This window comes from Xenopus laevis, chromosome 3S, assembly GCF_017654675.1.
Source record: "Xenopus laevis strain J_2021 chromosome 3S, Xenopus_laevis_v10.1, whole genome shotgun sequence".
NCBI classification, from domain to species: Eukaryota; Metazoa; Chordata; class Amphibia; order Anura; family Pipidae; genus Xenopus; species Xenopus laevis.
In genome coordinates, this window is record NC_054376.1 from 124,035,259 (window position 1) to 124,050,882 (window position 15,624).

General features: G+C 44.0%; 1 protein-coding gene across 1 annotated transcript in view; it reads left to right on the plus strand.

Moving 5' to 3' along the window:
• Positions 1 to 15,624, plus strand: part of smarca4.S (SWI/SNF related, matrix associated, actin dependent regulator of chromatin, subfamily a, member 4 S homeolog) — a 43,968-nt gene that overhangs the window by 23,886 nt on the left and 4,458 nt on the right. Inside the window, 11 exon segments of the mRNA NM_001171953.1 lie at positions 12 to 162; positions 970 to 1,133; positions 2,093 to 2,159; positions 2,856 to 2,966; positions 3,052 to 3,294; positions 4,727 to 4,840; positions 5,689 to 5,796; positions 5,988 to 6,074; positions 6,169 to 6,215; positions 14,320 to 14,486; positions 14,606 to 14,769. Of these exon segments, the coding sequence (NP_001165424.1) occupies positions 12 to 162; positions 970 to 1,133; positions 2,093 to 2,159; positions 2,856 to 2,966; positions 3,052 to 3,294; positions 4,727 to 4,840; positions 5,689 to 5,796; positions 5,988 to 6,074; positions 6,169 to 6,215; positions 14,320 to 14,486; positions 14,606 to 14,769 (1,423 nt within the window).

The following is a 15,624-nucleotide window of genomic DNA, read 5'->3' on the forward strand; positions in this document are numbered from 1 at the left end:
TTTCCTCCTAGTAATGCCCGGCAGGATGTGGATGATGAGTATGGTATATCCCAAATGGAAATCCGTGGTCTCCAGTCTTACTATGCAGTGGCGCATGCAGTAAGCGAGAAGGTGGAGAAGCAGTCGTCCCTGTTAGTGAATGGTATCCTGAAACAGTATCAAGTGAGTGACGCCTACACTGTACCTTGGATATATAATATGCATATATTTATATACATGCTTGTAGTGATCTTTGCCTTTCCTTTTCATTGTCACACTCTACCTTTCTCAGATAACGTCTAGGTAACTTTGGATATTTGTAGCGTACAAGCCATTATACCTTTATTTAATTACTCCATTTATAGCTTAAAGGGATGTTGACCGATTTTTCGGTATGATAGCTTTTCAAAATGTTGTCTAGTGAAAAATTAGCACAGCACTGTCCTATAAGAATTTGTAGAACAGGTATGGGATCGGTTATTTGGAATCCCATTATCCAGAGAGCTCCTAATTACAGAAAGGCACTCTCCCATAGACTCCATTGCAATCAAATAATTCAATTTTTTTTTTAAAACTATTCAATTTTTTCTCTAAAAAAAAAACCAGTAGCTTGTACTTGATCCCAGTGAAGATATAATTAATCCTTATTGGAAGCAAAACCAGCCTATTGGGTTATTTAATGTTTATATGATTTGTTAGTAGATTTAAGGTATGAAGATCCAAATTATGGAAAGATCAGTTATCTGGAAAACCCCAGGTCCCCAACATTCTCGACAATGTGTCCCATACCTGTATATGCTGAAGAGAAGAGTCAATAAGCAGTTTGGCCGCACATACTGAGGCCTTCTGTCAGATGTCTTGGTTGGAGGGTAGTATGGTGTGTCTGTGATACAGATAATTTAGCTGGGAGAATGTTTCCTTCAGATTTTTTGTGGTTAGATTTCTATATATTTGGCCAATGTTTCATTCATACACTTTTTTCCATTTCAGATTAAGGGCCTGGAGTGGCTGGTCTCACTTTACAACAATAACCTGAATGGGATCCTTGCTGATGAGATGGGCCTGGGAAAGACTATTCAGACCATTGCTCTGATTACATACCTCATGGAACACAAGCGCATCAACGGGCCCTTCCTCATCATTGTGCCACTGTCGTAAGTGCCCAATATCTTGCTTAAAGGGATACCATCATGGGAAAACATGATTTTTTTTTTTTTATTTTTTTTTTTTTCAAAACAAATCAGTTAATAGTGCTGCTCCATTAGAATTCTGCATTGAAATCCGTTTTCAAAAGAGCAAACCGATTTCTTTATATTTAATTTTGAAATCTGACGTGGGGCTAGACCTATTGTCTGTTTCCCAGCTGCCCCCAGTCATGTGACGTGTGCACTGATAAACTTCAGACACTCTTTACTGCTGTGCTGTAAGTTGCAGAGAGATCACCCCACCCAGCAGCCTCACAACAGAACAATGGGAAGGTAACCAGATAACAGCTGCCTGGTAGATCTTAGTACAACACTCACTAGTAAAAATCCAGGTCCCACTGAGACACATTCAGTTACATTGAGTAGGAGAAACCATAACCTGCCAGAAAGCAGTTCCATCAATTACTGGCTTTTCTGAAAGCACATGACCAGGCAAAATTACCTGAGATGCACCTACACACCAATATTACAACTAAAAATTACACTTGCTGGTTCAGGAAAGAAATCTTATATTGTAGAGTGAATTATTTGTAGTGTAAACAGTGTAATTTAGAAATAAAAACATCAAAATCATGACAATCCCTTTTCTAATTTATACTAGAGACTGTGCTTCCAAGTAGCGATTCCATCTTTGTAACTGTATATTGCCTCTGCAGTCAGCAGCACCCCCATCAAATATATTTAAAGTGATGTAGTTTAAACTCCTTTGAAATCAATAGCTCACAGCACTGCAGTGAAGGAATGATGAAATAACACACAGACTCTGCTGTCATAACTTCACACTGTTATAGAGCAACATTATATCACATTTATTGATTTATTAAAATTTCTGCCAGACAGGCGGCTCTTATAAGACTCCTACATGTTCATGTCTGCCCCTTCCATCTTTATTTTATGTTTTTTTTCAGGACTTTATCCAACTGGGTTTATGAGTTTGACAAGTGGGGTCCGTCTGTGGTTAAAGTTTCTTACAAGGTAAAGTTAAAGAAAAAAAAAAACGTATGTGTTTAATCTTTCATAAGAAAATTATTTACGAAGATGTTTTGAGATTCAACTTGTTTAAAGGATAAGTAAACCTTAAATTTAAGTGAATATAAAATTGGTGAGGGTGCTATTCTAAGCACTTTTGTAGTTTACATTCACTATTTATATTTTTATTCCAAGATATTAATATATTTGGAATTAAGATAATTGATACATGTGCTGTTGATCTGTATGAATTTTGTTACAACAGCGCCATCTGTTGGTCTTTTTCCCACAGTCTGACCACCAAGTAGTCAAGGAAGTTGTCAGGAGAAAGAAAGAGGCTGCTTCTGCTTAAGTTTCTAATTATTTTCCTTTCTTGCGTCTTTCCTAAGCAGTAGAACATCAGAGCAGCCTCTTTCTTTCTCCTGACAACTTCCTTGACTACTTGGGTTGTCAGACTGGTGGGAAACTGACCAGTAGGTGGCGCTGTTGTAACAATCCATTCATATTAATGTAAATTACAGAAGTTCTTAGAATAGCTCCCTCATCAATTTTATGTTAACTTATTTTAAAATATTTACTTATCCTTTAAGAGATTTTCTGTAATGGCATTATGCTGGCATATATAAAGGATAATGAGATGTTTGGATGATTTTTTTTTTTTTTTTTTTTTTAACAATTCATGAATGTGCTTTCCCTTTCTAGGGCTCCCCTGCTGCTCGACGTGCTTTTGTTCCCATGCTTCGCAGCGGGAAATTCAACGTCCTCCTCACTACATACGAGTATATTATTAAAGATAAGCAAATACTAGCCAAGGTAATTTTCTAGCTTGTTGTGCAGAAGACACGAGACAAACCTTGGCCCCGGCTTCTATCTGATGGCTCTTTATTCTCCCCTGTAGATCCGCTGGAAATACATGATTGTGGATGAAGGCCACCGAATGAAGAACCATCACTGCAAGCTGACACAGGTCTTGAACACACACTACGTAGCCCCCCGGCGACTGCTTCTCACTGGTACCCCACTGCAGAACAAGCTTCCTGAGCTGTGGGCTCTTCTCAACTTCCTGCTTCCAACCATATTCAAGAGCTGCAGCACTTTCGAGCAGTGGTTTAATGCCCCCTTTGCAATGACTGGAGAGAAGGTATGTTCACTGACTTTAAATACACTTGGCTCTGGGGTTTTTCCTCTGTTATGTGTGTGCAACTTCCCTGTTCTACTACCATTTTTTTACACTTTTGAACTTTGTGTCACTTTTTTTGCATATAATAGGGAGTCTAGTGTGTGCATTTGCTTTAGAAAGACTATTGTAGTTAGCTGCCGTGTAGCCATGGAGGCAGCCATTTAGAATGAAAAAGGAGAAAATGCACAGGTTACACAGCAGATAACAGAAGCTCTGTAGTATACAATGGGATTCTGCAGAAGCATCTGTTATCTACTGTGTATCCTATGCTTGAATGGCTACACAGCAGCTTGTTTATATAAACTATAGTAGTACTTATCTGTTATCTACTGTGTATCCTGTGCTTGAATGGCTGCCCCATGCTTACACAGCAGCTTGTTTATATAAACTATAGTAGTACTTATCTGTTATCTACTGTGTATCCTGTGCTTGAATGGCTGCCCCCATGGCTACACAGCAGCTTGTTTATATAAACTATAGTAGTACTTATCTGTTATCTACTGTGTATCCTGTGCTTGAATGGCGGCCCCCATGGCTACACAGCAGCTTGTTTATATAAACTATAGTAGTACTTATCTGTTATCTACTGTGTATCCTGTGCTTGAATGGCTGCCCCCATGGCTACACAGCAGCTTGTTTATATAAACTATAGTAGTACTTATCTGTTATCTACTGTGTATCCTGTGCTTGAATGGCTGCCCCCATGGCTACACAGCAGCTTGTTTATATAAACTATAGTAGTACTTATCTGTTATCTACTGTGTATCCTGTGCTTGAATGGCTGCCCCCATGGCTACACAGCAGCTTGTTTATATAAATAATTGTATATATTTTAATTACTTTAAAACACTTTCATTCTTTTGTGTTACTGTTCTTTTAAGAATACCTCCCTGTCTTGTCTGCTGACCTAGCCACACTTGAATTTGGCAGCTTACTGACCATTGTATGAGATCAACATTGAGGCCTCCCTGATCCTATATATATGGCTGGGAAATGTCATTGGATGAGGGCTGCATCAGTTTGTTAATGCATTCCCCTGCTGGCAGGTCTGCACTAGCCTATTACCGGATCACTGACCTGTTCATATAATTTACCTCCATTCTCTCATCTGGGTGCCCAAACTGGTTAAAGAGGTTGTTTACCTTCACACTTTTTTCAGTTGCGGTTTCAGATTTTGCAGACTCTGTTACAATTTGATACATTTAGTTGATACATTTCGCAGCAGTATCTGGAATATCCGCAACCATTGTATCAATTATAACAGCTGCCTTTAATGAAACTCAGGGATTCTGACAAAGATAACAAATGTATCAATGAAATGTATCAGTGTGCGACGAGGGGACAGGGAGGCACTTGCCCTAAGAAACATTAATAATATGAATATATTTTCCAGGTGGATCTAAATGAAGAAGAAACAATTCTAATTATCCGCCGTCTCCATAAAGTCCTTCGTCCTTTCTTGCTTCGTAGGCTTAAAAAAGAGGTGGAAGCTCAGCTGCCAGAAAAGGTAATGTGTTGAGCTTTCTTTTTTTTTTCTCTCTAAGTAACTTCCCTAACTGCAGCTTCTCTTCTCTCCCTGATATTATACTCATGCAGGCTGTCAGTCTGAACTAGCAGAACATTAGAAAGGTGGGCAGCCTTCTTAGGCATGGGAAGAAATTATTTTATTTTCAAAATGCATCAGTTAATAGTGCTGCTCCAGCAGAATTCTGCACCAAAGTCCATTTCTCAAAAGAGGAAACAGATTTCTTTATATTTATTTTGAAATCTGACATGGGGCTAGACATATTGTTAGTTTCCCAGGTGCCCTCAGTCATGTGACTTGTGCTCTGATAAACTTCAGTCACTCTTTACTGCTGTACTGCAAGTTGGAGTGATGACACCCCCCCAGCAGCCTAACAAAAGAACAATGGAAACGTAACTAGATAGCAGCTCCCCAACACAAGATAACAGCTGCCTGGTAGATCTAAGAACAACACTCAATAGTAAAATCCAGGTCCCACTGCAACACATTCAGTTACATTGAGTAGGAGAAACAGCCTGCCAGAAAGCAGTTCCATCCTAAAGTGCTGGCTCTTTCTGAAAGCACATGACCAGGCAAAATGACCTGAGATGCACCTACACACCAATATTACAACAAAAAAATACACTTGTTGCTTCAGGAATGAATTTTTTTATGGTTGAGTGAATTATTTGCAGTGTAAACAGTGTAATTTAGAATAAAAACTACATCCTAAAAATCATGACCCTTTAAGAATTGGTTCACTGAATATTTAATTCCCCATATAAAGGTGTTTTTAAGCTTTTGCCACGGTACGCCTGTTGTGTAGTAAATTTGTATTCTCTTTTCCCTAGGTGGAATATGTCATCAAGTGCGACATGTCTGCATTACAGCGTGTTCTGTACAGACACATGCAAGGCAAAGGAGTGCTGCTCACAGATGGATCTGAGAAGGATAAAAAGGTACTGTCCTTGCTCTTGCTTTTGTTTACTTCACTAGAACCTGGGATGTGTGACATGTGGCCAGATAGTTGGCAATACTATCAGACAACCCATCTTTGTGCTGAATAGACTGAAGGAAAATACTTTTTATAGATAAGTGGAGTATTTTGCAATATCCTTCCATGAATCAATTTGTGTAACTTCCCATGCAGGGTAAGGGAGGCACCAAGACCCTCATGAACACTATCATGCAGCTAAGGAAGATCAGTAACCATCCGTACATGTTCCAGCAAATAGAGGTAAGTGAGAGCTAAGGGAGACTTAATATTATGTAGCGCAGAGGCGTGCTTGTTTGTTCGTCTATTTAATTTGGTGCCTACTTTAAATTTTTAGGAGTCGTTTTCAGAACACTTGGGATTCACAGGAGGAATTGTACAGGGGTGAGTTGATGCAGTGCACCAAATGTATATCTTATTTTTTTATGACTGCCTTGTGGGAATGCAGATTATTTAAGGGGACATATACCATTAAGTTTTTATTCTGTACAAATAAATGGTCTATAAAGTAAAATAGAAGACATAGCTCTTTTTTTGTAAATTTTTTCATACCTTCTTCTAAAGCGGACCGTTGCCCAAAAAATTATTCCAAATCCTATTTTATAACGTTAGTCAAGCAAAATGAACTTTAATTACACTGTATAAATTATTTGGATCTTGTTTCCTTCAGTCTGGGAATTCATAATTATAACAAGCAGGCAGCAGCCATTTTGTGGACATCTTGTTTGTGCACCAGAATGGGGGACCTGATGTCCATCCCCATGTCCTGGTTACACAATTATACAGTAAAGATAGAGGGGGAATGTGTGGAAGTGCTGAATGCAAAGTGAAAGTAATTGCCTGCCTAAGGCATAGAGAAATTTACAACAACTATGAACGCTTTAATAAAAAAAAAAGAATTTGGATTCCATGTTTAATTCGAAAAGGACTTTTATTATACAGCTTTTTATGTCTGGGTGACGGGTCAACTTTAAAAATGTCAAAACTGCCTATCGTTCCACCCCCTTTCCCCTTCCTGTCTGAATCCTCGTTGCTTGTCTCTGGGGCCGCCGGCACTCTCCATGTAGAAGGTACTTACTGTGACACGCTCTGGTCGACTCACTCTTTTTAACTGAGGAACTGATCTGTCTGCTCACGCAGTGTTTGTCTCTCTCCGGAATTTTCAGATTGGCTCCATCCCACCTGTCCTGCTCATCTCACTCCTACCCGTGGTGTTCAAAATCCTCCCGGCTCCCTCCAAAACACCCAAGCCCCAGATTTGGACATGGCTTGTCTAAAGGTGGCCATACACGGGCCGATAAAAGCTGCAGAAAGACCGTGTCTGCAGCTTATTGGCCCGTGTATGGGGCCCCCCGATGGGCTTCACCGATCGAGATCTGGTCGAAAGTCGGCCAGATCTCGATCGGATGGGACAGAAAATCCTGTCGGAGCGCGGCCGCATCTATTCGTTGATGCGGTCCCGCGATTCGACCGTCCGTTAAGGCATCGTTAGGATCCGATCGTTGGGCCCTAGGGCCCACGATCGGATCAGCCCGATATTGCCCACCTCAAGGTGGGCATATCGGAGGGAGATCCGCTCGTTTGGCGACATTGCCAAACGAGCGGATCTCTGTGTATGGGCACCTTTACTTTATATGTTGTGTGCAATTGGTGAACATATGTGCTTCCTACATATAATAAACAGCACAGCATAAAAGATGCAGGGAGTTGCACAACAACAACAACAAATATACACTTTCTTTCATTAGATTAAAATAAAAAAAGGTACAGAAACTTATATGAATCAAAAATTCTTTTGAGGCATGCACTCAAAGGCAATCTTCCACCAGGCAGTTAAACAAAGTGTAACAATTTGTGTCCACACACAGCCTTACATGTTTTGTGTTATAAACACTTAGTCATAGGCTTAGTCATGAGACTAGAACATTCTCAGAGATCATTTCTTCTGCTAATCACTATCATCATCTTGGTGGACACAATTGGTATAGCCGTCACCACTATGAGGTAGGACACAACAACAGAATGTAGTTGCTCCTTCTCCACCAGGTATACCCCCAGGAAGATAGAGCTAGGATCAGTTTAGGTTTATCCTGAGGAGGTTGCCTGACCCCAGGGATTTTATGGGACTCCTTCATTGAGTAGAATGCCCACATTTGCCACCCCCAACACTGTATACCTTGATACCTTGAACAACATTGTCAGTTAGAAATAATTGTTTTGGTTTTTTTTTTCCAGCCTGTTAGAGCAATGGCTGCTTAACTGGTACTGCCCCTCTTAAAGGGGTTGTTCACCTTTGAGATAACATGAAGTATGATGTAGAGTGATATTCCGAGACCATTTGCAATTGGTTTTCTTTTTTATTAAAGGATTTTATTTAGCTTTTTATTCAGCAGCTCTTCAATTTTCTTTTCTCTGTCGTCTTTAGGGGGACACGGACCGATGGGTTAAGCTCCATCCTCCAGGAGGCAGGACACTTGAAGTAATTAAAGTGGGCGTGCCAGGTTAGGCTTAACCCCACACACTGTACTCAGACTTCAGTTTTTTAAGTGTCCTGCTACCTGGAGGATGGACATCTCTATCTCTGAGAGAAATCTACGGTCAGTCTGTGACTGACACCAGGGGTGACACCTAAGGCAGGATTACCTGTACTTATATGGTTAGCCCCCTACGCGAGGACATCCACCGGGGTCATAACTCTAGCCTGTGGGCTATACAGACCACCCAGACGTATGCCTGTTCTAATTCTAGCGCAGAGGGTCTGGCCGGTGTGAGGGGGGGGTAAGTGACTACATATATGTTATATAATGTATGTTCACTATGTCTGCTGATTCTGCATGACTTTGTCTCCGGTGACCCCCTTCACCCCCAACATCCCCCCCGCCCGCCCGCCCGTCGCCTCACTGACTAGCCATACCTTACTCTCCCTTAGTAGTGTGGGTGGAGGAGGATAGGAGGAACCCAGCGAGGGAACGTCTAGCGTTCCAGCGCTGCTCAAATGGCGGCTGTCTGCTTCTTCGGCGGGCTGTATTACAGCACGCGCCGAGTGGAACGCATGATGCGTTCCAGCGGCCATTTTGGGTTTCCTCGGCGGGCTGTTACACGCGCGCGCCGAGTGGAACGCATGTGCGTTCCAGCGGCCATTTTGGGTCTTTTCCCGCGGCTCAGCAGCGCTACACAGCACAGCTCTTGTCTGGTGACGGCACAGGTTGGCTACCCCACACCCTCTACATAGGATGGCAGAAGGTAGGCCAGGGGGGCTATTCAGCAGGGCGGGGGGACGAGTCCCCACAGCACAGGTGAATTTTTTTGTGTGTGCTAAGTGTCAACAAAAATTTCAGGGGGCACAGGGTGAGTCGCTTTGCAGAACTTGCACCATGGGGCAGGGGGCAGCTATGGTCTCTGGGGCTCTACCAGAAACACAAGCTGAAGATACAGTGCAAGGCACTTCTCAGGAATTATCTCATGGGCCAGCAACAGACCCACTCCCTCCATTATGGGCAGTACAGTTGTCACAGTCACTGGCTTCTCTTCAGGGATTGCCAGCCATTGCTGATAATCTAGGAAAGGCGCTGGCTAAATTTCACCACAAATCCGGTGGTAAACGCAAACGTCCTGATGACGAAAAAGCGGATTCTGTTACTCACAATTTTTCTGAGGATTCCTCTATTGAACAGGGTTCTTCCCAGTCAGAGGGAGAAATACCGGCATCTATTGCTTCTTCTGATGATGAGCAAGAAGAACAAGATGAGGCAAGGGAAAAGGATAGCCTTCATGATGTTGAGGGCATTATTAAAGGGGTACTCGATGTACTTAACATTTCACCGAAGTCTAAAACAGGGGAGACAAAATCTCTTTTCAAACGACAGCATAAATCTACAGTCTGTTTCCTGAACATGATCAGTTACTAGGGATCATTCAAGAGGAGTGGGACGCTCCTGAAAGGAAGTTTCAAGCTACTAAGAAATTCACAAAGTCCTATCCCTTCTCTAAAGAGCTTATTGATAAGTGGTCTAACCCCCCGGTGGTCGACGCACCAGTGTCAAGACTTTCTAAATCTACCACGCTGCCAGTCACTGACGCAGCGGCATTCAAGGATCCATCTGACAAAAGACTAGAAGGTTTTTTAAGGGCAATATATTCCTCAGCAGGATCTACACTGCGGCCCTGTTTGGCTTTAGCATGGGTCTCGAGCCATTCAGGCTTGGTCCGAGTCACTCGTCAAGGACATTCAGGGTGGTGTTCCCCGAACTGATCTTCTGTCCTCTGCACAAGCAATTGCGGAAGCATCAAGCTATCTTTGTGATACTTCCTTGGATGCCTCACAGCTTACTTCACGTACTTCGGCTCTGTCAATAGCCGCACGCAGAACGCTTTGGCTGAAGAATTGGTCAGCGGACATTAGTTCCAAGAAGTCCTTAACTTCTCTTCCGTACAAGGGCCAACGATTATTTGGCGAGGAACTCGAGAAGATTATCTCACAAGCGACAGGTGGTAAGAGCACCTTCCTTCCACAAGCCAGAAGTAGAGCATCATCAGCCAACAGACGGGGAAAATTTTTTCGTGGCCAGAGTGGCCGGTTCGCGCGGCGGGGTAGTCCGCCACAAAGATCCCACTTTCGCTCCAAAACCAACGACAAGAACCGCCCCCCGTGGAAGAGTAATCGACCTCACAACAAACCATCAGCTGATAAGCCCACGTCGGCATGACGGGGCAATCCCTCCGGAATCGTTGGAACAGATCGGCGGAAAATTACTACGATTCCGGGAGGAATGGATCCGTCACTCTTCAGATGCCTGGGTCAAGGAGATCGTCTCTGGGGGCTACCATCTCGACCTGGCGGCGCAGCCTCCCAGGAGATTCATTATGTCCAGGGTACCCTCCAATCCCTTAAAACAAAGACCTTTTCTGGAGTGCATAGACAAGATGGAGAGATCGGGGGTTATCACACCAGTACCTCAGCCGGAGAGATTCTCCGGGTTCTACTCCAACCTTTTTACAGTCCCAAAGAAGGACGGCACGGTCAGACCTGTTCTCGACCTCAAGCGACTGAACAAGTACATCCGTTCTGTGCGCTTCAAAATGGAGACTTTGAGATCAGTAATTCGGGGCATGGAACAGGGTCAACTAATGATGTCCCTGGACATAAGGGATGCCTACCTCCATGTTCCCATTTGGCCTCCTCATCATCGCTACCTCCGCTTTGCATTTCAAAACAGACATTACCAATTTGTGGCACTACCGTTTGGCCTGTCCTCGGCCCCGCGGGTCTTCACCAAACTAATGGCAGTGTCGGCAGCCACCCTGAGAATGCAAGGGATTTCGGTGACACCTTATCTCGACGACCTACTTATCAAAGCCCGGTCAGTAGAGAAGGCCAGGGTGGATCTCCAATATGACTCCGAGCCATCACATGACCTTTCTCGGGTTGGAATTCAACACCCTCACGCAGACCGTGAGTCTACCTCTGGTCAAACAGAACAGAATCAGGGGTCAGGTACAGTCTCTGATAGACAGCCCGGTGTCCACAGTACACAGAGCAATGCAAGTCCTCGGATCGATGGTATCAGCCATCGAGGCTGTCCCCTTCGCACAGATACATCTTCGTCCTCTTCAGTCCAGCATTCTTGCCACCTGGCAGGGGGGATCGTTGAACCAACCTGTCCGGTTATCTCCGGCGACGAAAGAAGCTCTACGGTGGTGGCTGTCCCCCGAGAACCTAGCAGTAGGACAATCTTGGGTGACACCAGATTGGAGGGTGATGGCCACGGATGCCAGCCTTCAGGGCTGGGGAGCAACTTGGGAGAACCACTCTGCGCAGGGCCGCTGGTCTCCCGCGGAGTCCAGACTTCCTATCAACATTCTGGAACTCAGGGCAGTGAAGTTGGCACTCAGTCAGTGGAGCCACCTCCTTCGGCTACAGTCAGTCCGCATCCAAAGCGACAACGTCACCACGGTGGCCTACATCAACAGACAGGGAGGGACTCGGAGCCAAAAAGCTCTGGCAGAAGCCAGAGAGATTCTGCAGTGGGCAGAGCAGAACTCTGTCAGACTATCAGCCATTCACATACCGGGCGTGGCCAATACAAAGGCGGACTTCCTCAGTCGAAATCAACTCGATCCCGGGGAGTGGGAGCTTCACCCGGAGGCTTTCGATCAACTAGTGTCAATCTGGGGAAGACCAAGCATAGATCTCATGGCGTCGAGGCGAAATCGAAAAGTCTCAACCTTCTTTGCACGATACCGAGACCCTCTAGCGGCAGGGGTAGATGCCATGACACAACACTGGCAGTTCAAGCTGGCTTATGTCTTCCCTCCACTTCCAATGCTCCCTCGGGTGCTCAAGAAGCTCAAGCAGTCCAGAGCCACAGTAATCGTAGTAGCTCCCTTCTGGCCGCGAAGAACCTGGTTCTCCGATCTTCAAGAACTGTCCGTGGCTCCACCGGTCCGGCTGGACGGCAGGCCAGACCTTCTGCAGCAAGGACCCATAGCTCATCACAATCCCGGTCTGTTTGCTTTGACGGGCTGGCTGTTGAAGCATCCATCTGGCGAAATCAGGGATTGACGGAAGAGGTTATTGCTACTATGCTCAAAGCTCGAAAACCATCGTCTTCCAAGTCGTACCATAGAGTTTGGCACTCCTACCTCGAGTGGTGCAATGAGTCAGAATTTTCGTTCATGGAGCCCTGTATCCCTCGAATCTTGTCCTTTCTTCAGCGGGGCCTCCAATTAGGGCTTAAACTCAGCTCCCTCAAGGTGCAAGTTTCTGCCCTTTCTATCCTATTTCAAAAGCGCCTAGCTACTGAGGAGACGATTCGCACCTTTCTACAGGGAGTCGCTCACGTGGCACCCCCATTCCGACCGCCTACAGCTGGATGGGATCTCAATCTGTTGCTGGAAGCCTTACTTGATCCTCCCTTTGAACCCCTGGGTTCAATTTCCGATGCATGGATGACGTGGAAAGTGGTCTTTCTGATGGCAATATCCTCTACTAGACGAGTATCTGAACTTAGCGCTCTGTCTTGCGACTCTCCATATCTCATCTTTCACAAAGACAAGGCTGTTCTGCGCACACTTCCACATTTCCTGCCGAAGGTTGTTTCGGAGTTCCATCTGAATCAGGAGATTATCGTTCCTTCCCTCTGTCCGGAACCTAAGAACGATAAGGAACGCAGGATCCACAGCCTTGACGTAGTCAGAGCTCTTCGCTGGTACGTTGAACGGTCAAAAGCCTTCAGAACTTCAAGGTCATTGTTTGTGATTCCCTCTGGACCTCGAAGAGGACAGGCGGCTTCTAAGACTTCTCTTGCTCGTTGGATTAGAGAAACTATCAAGCAAGCATATACTACAAAGGGAAGAGCACCGCCTGAAGGTATCCGGGCTCATTCCACTAGATCGGTAGGTGCCTCTTGGGCTTGGCGTAACTCTGCTTCCTTGGAGCAGATCTGCAAGGCGGCTACCTGGTCATCCGTTAACACATTTACCAAGTTTTACAAAGTTGACACCTTTTCCTCGGCCGAGGCTTCTCTCGGGCGTAAGGTGTTGCAAGCAGTTATTAAGTAATTCTGCAGTTTCGGTCTATGCTCGCACCCACCCTGCTGTTTGGACTGCTTTGATAAGTCCCCATCGGTCCCTGTGTCCCCCTAAAGACGACAGAGAAAACAGGATTTTTGTACTCACCGTTAAATCTGTTTCTCTGTAGTCGAAAGGGGGACACAGGGCTTCCCGCCCAGTGACGAGCTACAGACCATATTTGGTTTTTCTGAATAGGTTCCTTGGTTTACTAGTTCTGCCTGTTATAAGTTTAGTAATTCTAGTAGCAGCTTTGGAACAAACTGAAGTCTGAGTACAGTGTGTGGGGTTAAGCCTAACCTGGCACGCCCACTTTAATTACTTCAAGTGTCCTGCCTCCTGGAGGATGGAGCTTAACCCATCGGTCCCTGTGTCCCCCTTTCGACTACAGAGAAACAGATTTAACGGTGAGTACAAAAATCCTGTTTTTAAGCAATCTGGTAGCTAAGGTCTCAATTACCCTAGCAACCATGCATTGATTTGAATAAGAGACTGGAATATGAATAGGAGAGGCCTGAATAGAGATGAGTAATAAAAAGTAGCAATAACAATACATTTGTAGCCTTACAGAGCATTTGTTTTTTAGAAGGGGTTGGCAACGCCCATTTGAAAGCTACAGAAAGATAAAGGCAAATAATTATAAAACAATTAAAATAAATGATGAAAAGTTAAGAATTGGCCATTATATAACTAAAAGTTATCTTAAAGGTCAACCACCCCTTTAAGGCATGCACCCTTAACGAATGTCGGAGCTCAATGATGGCCTTGAAAATCGCTTATTGTTTTCATTAGATTGCTTCATACACAACATTGTAAACATTAGTGGGGCAATCGGCACATTTTACACTCTTTCACCTTGTATTTAGACTGAGACTGTGTTGTTCCTATTTTCTGACTGTATTCATGGGTTGCCTTACAGGCAGGATGTCTACCGGGCATCTGGGAAGTTCGAGCTCTTGGATCGGATTCTGCCCAAGTTGAGAGCCACCAATCACAAGGTCCTGCTCTTTTGCCAGATGACCACACTGATGACGATTATGGAAGATTACTTTGCTTATCGTGGCTTTAAATACCTTCGATTGGACGGTAGGTAGACAGTCATTCATTCAGTTTCTTGCTCTCATGTGAGATCAGAATAGAGCGCGTTATGTACTTTTTTTTTTTTTTTTTTGCCATTAATGTATATTTTGTTGTGTGTTTTGCAGGCACCACCAAAGCAGATGACCGTGGAATGTTATTGAAAACCTTTAATGAGCCTGGATCTGAATACTTCATCTTCCTTCTCAGTACACGAGCTGGGGGTCTGGGCTTAAACCTTCAGTCTGCAGACACAGTTGTTATATTTGATAGTGACTGGAATCCACATCAGGTACAAAAACCACACAAATGCGTTTCTACATTGGAATCTTTTTAGTGCTAGAAAGTTTATTAGCTGCATGTGATGTTGCTCTTATGCTATAGCTTGCAGTAAGTCTCATGGTAAGGACAACTGGGAGCCCTAGAGCATAAAGGAGAAGGAAAGGCTAAAACTAAGCTTTATCAGAAATACACCAGTAAACCCTCAAAGTAATGCTGCTCTGAGTCCTCTGTCAAAAGAAACACCACATTTCTTTCCTTCTATTGTGTACTCATGGGTTTCTGTATCAGACTTCCTGTTTTCAGCTTAAACCTCCAGGGCTAGGGCTTGAGCATGCTCAGTTTGCTCCTCTCCCCCTCCCAGCTGTATTCTGAGCCCAGAGCTATGAGTGAGCAGGGAGAGACTGACAGGAAGTGGTCATGCCAAGTTAATATGGCAGCTGCTATACTAAACAAACAGAGCTTCTAGAGCTATTTACTCAGGTATGGTAAAGCATTCTACAGAATAATTATAGTGTTATAGTGGCTAATCTATTGGCAATAAACTGCTTTGGTAGCTTTCCTTCTCCTTTAAAGTGTCAATACCCTGGATACACACTCAGAAGGGACCTACTAACAAGATAGCGTTTTGTTAATCTCTGCAGCACCAATGGTGTTGTATAACCGGCAAGTTCTGTTGTGTCCTTTAATTTATTGGGACATATTAAAATCCCTTAGACCCCCAAAAAAAGCTAATGTTTCATGCTTACCCAGCACTTAATCATAGGCATCTCATATGCCTATGATTAAGTACTGGGTAAGCATGAGACGCGTTAGGCTTTTTTGTGTGGTCTAATGATTTTATATGTTCCAATAAATGCTTATTTTA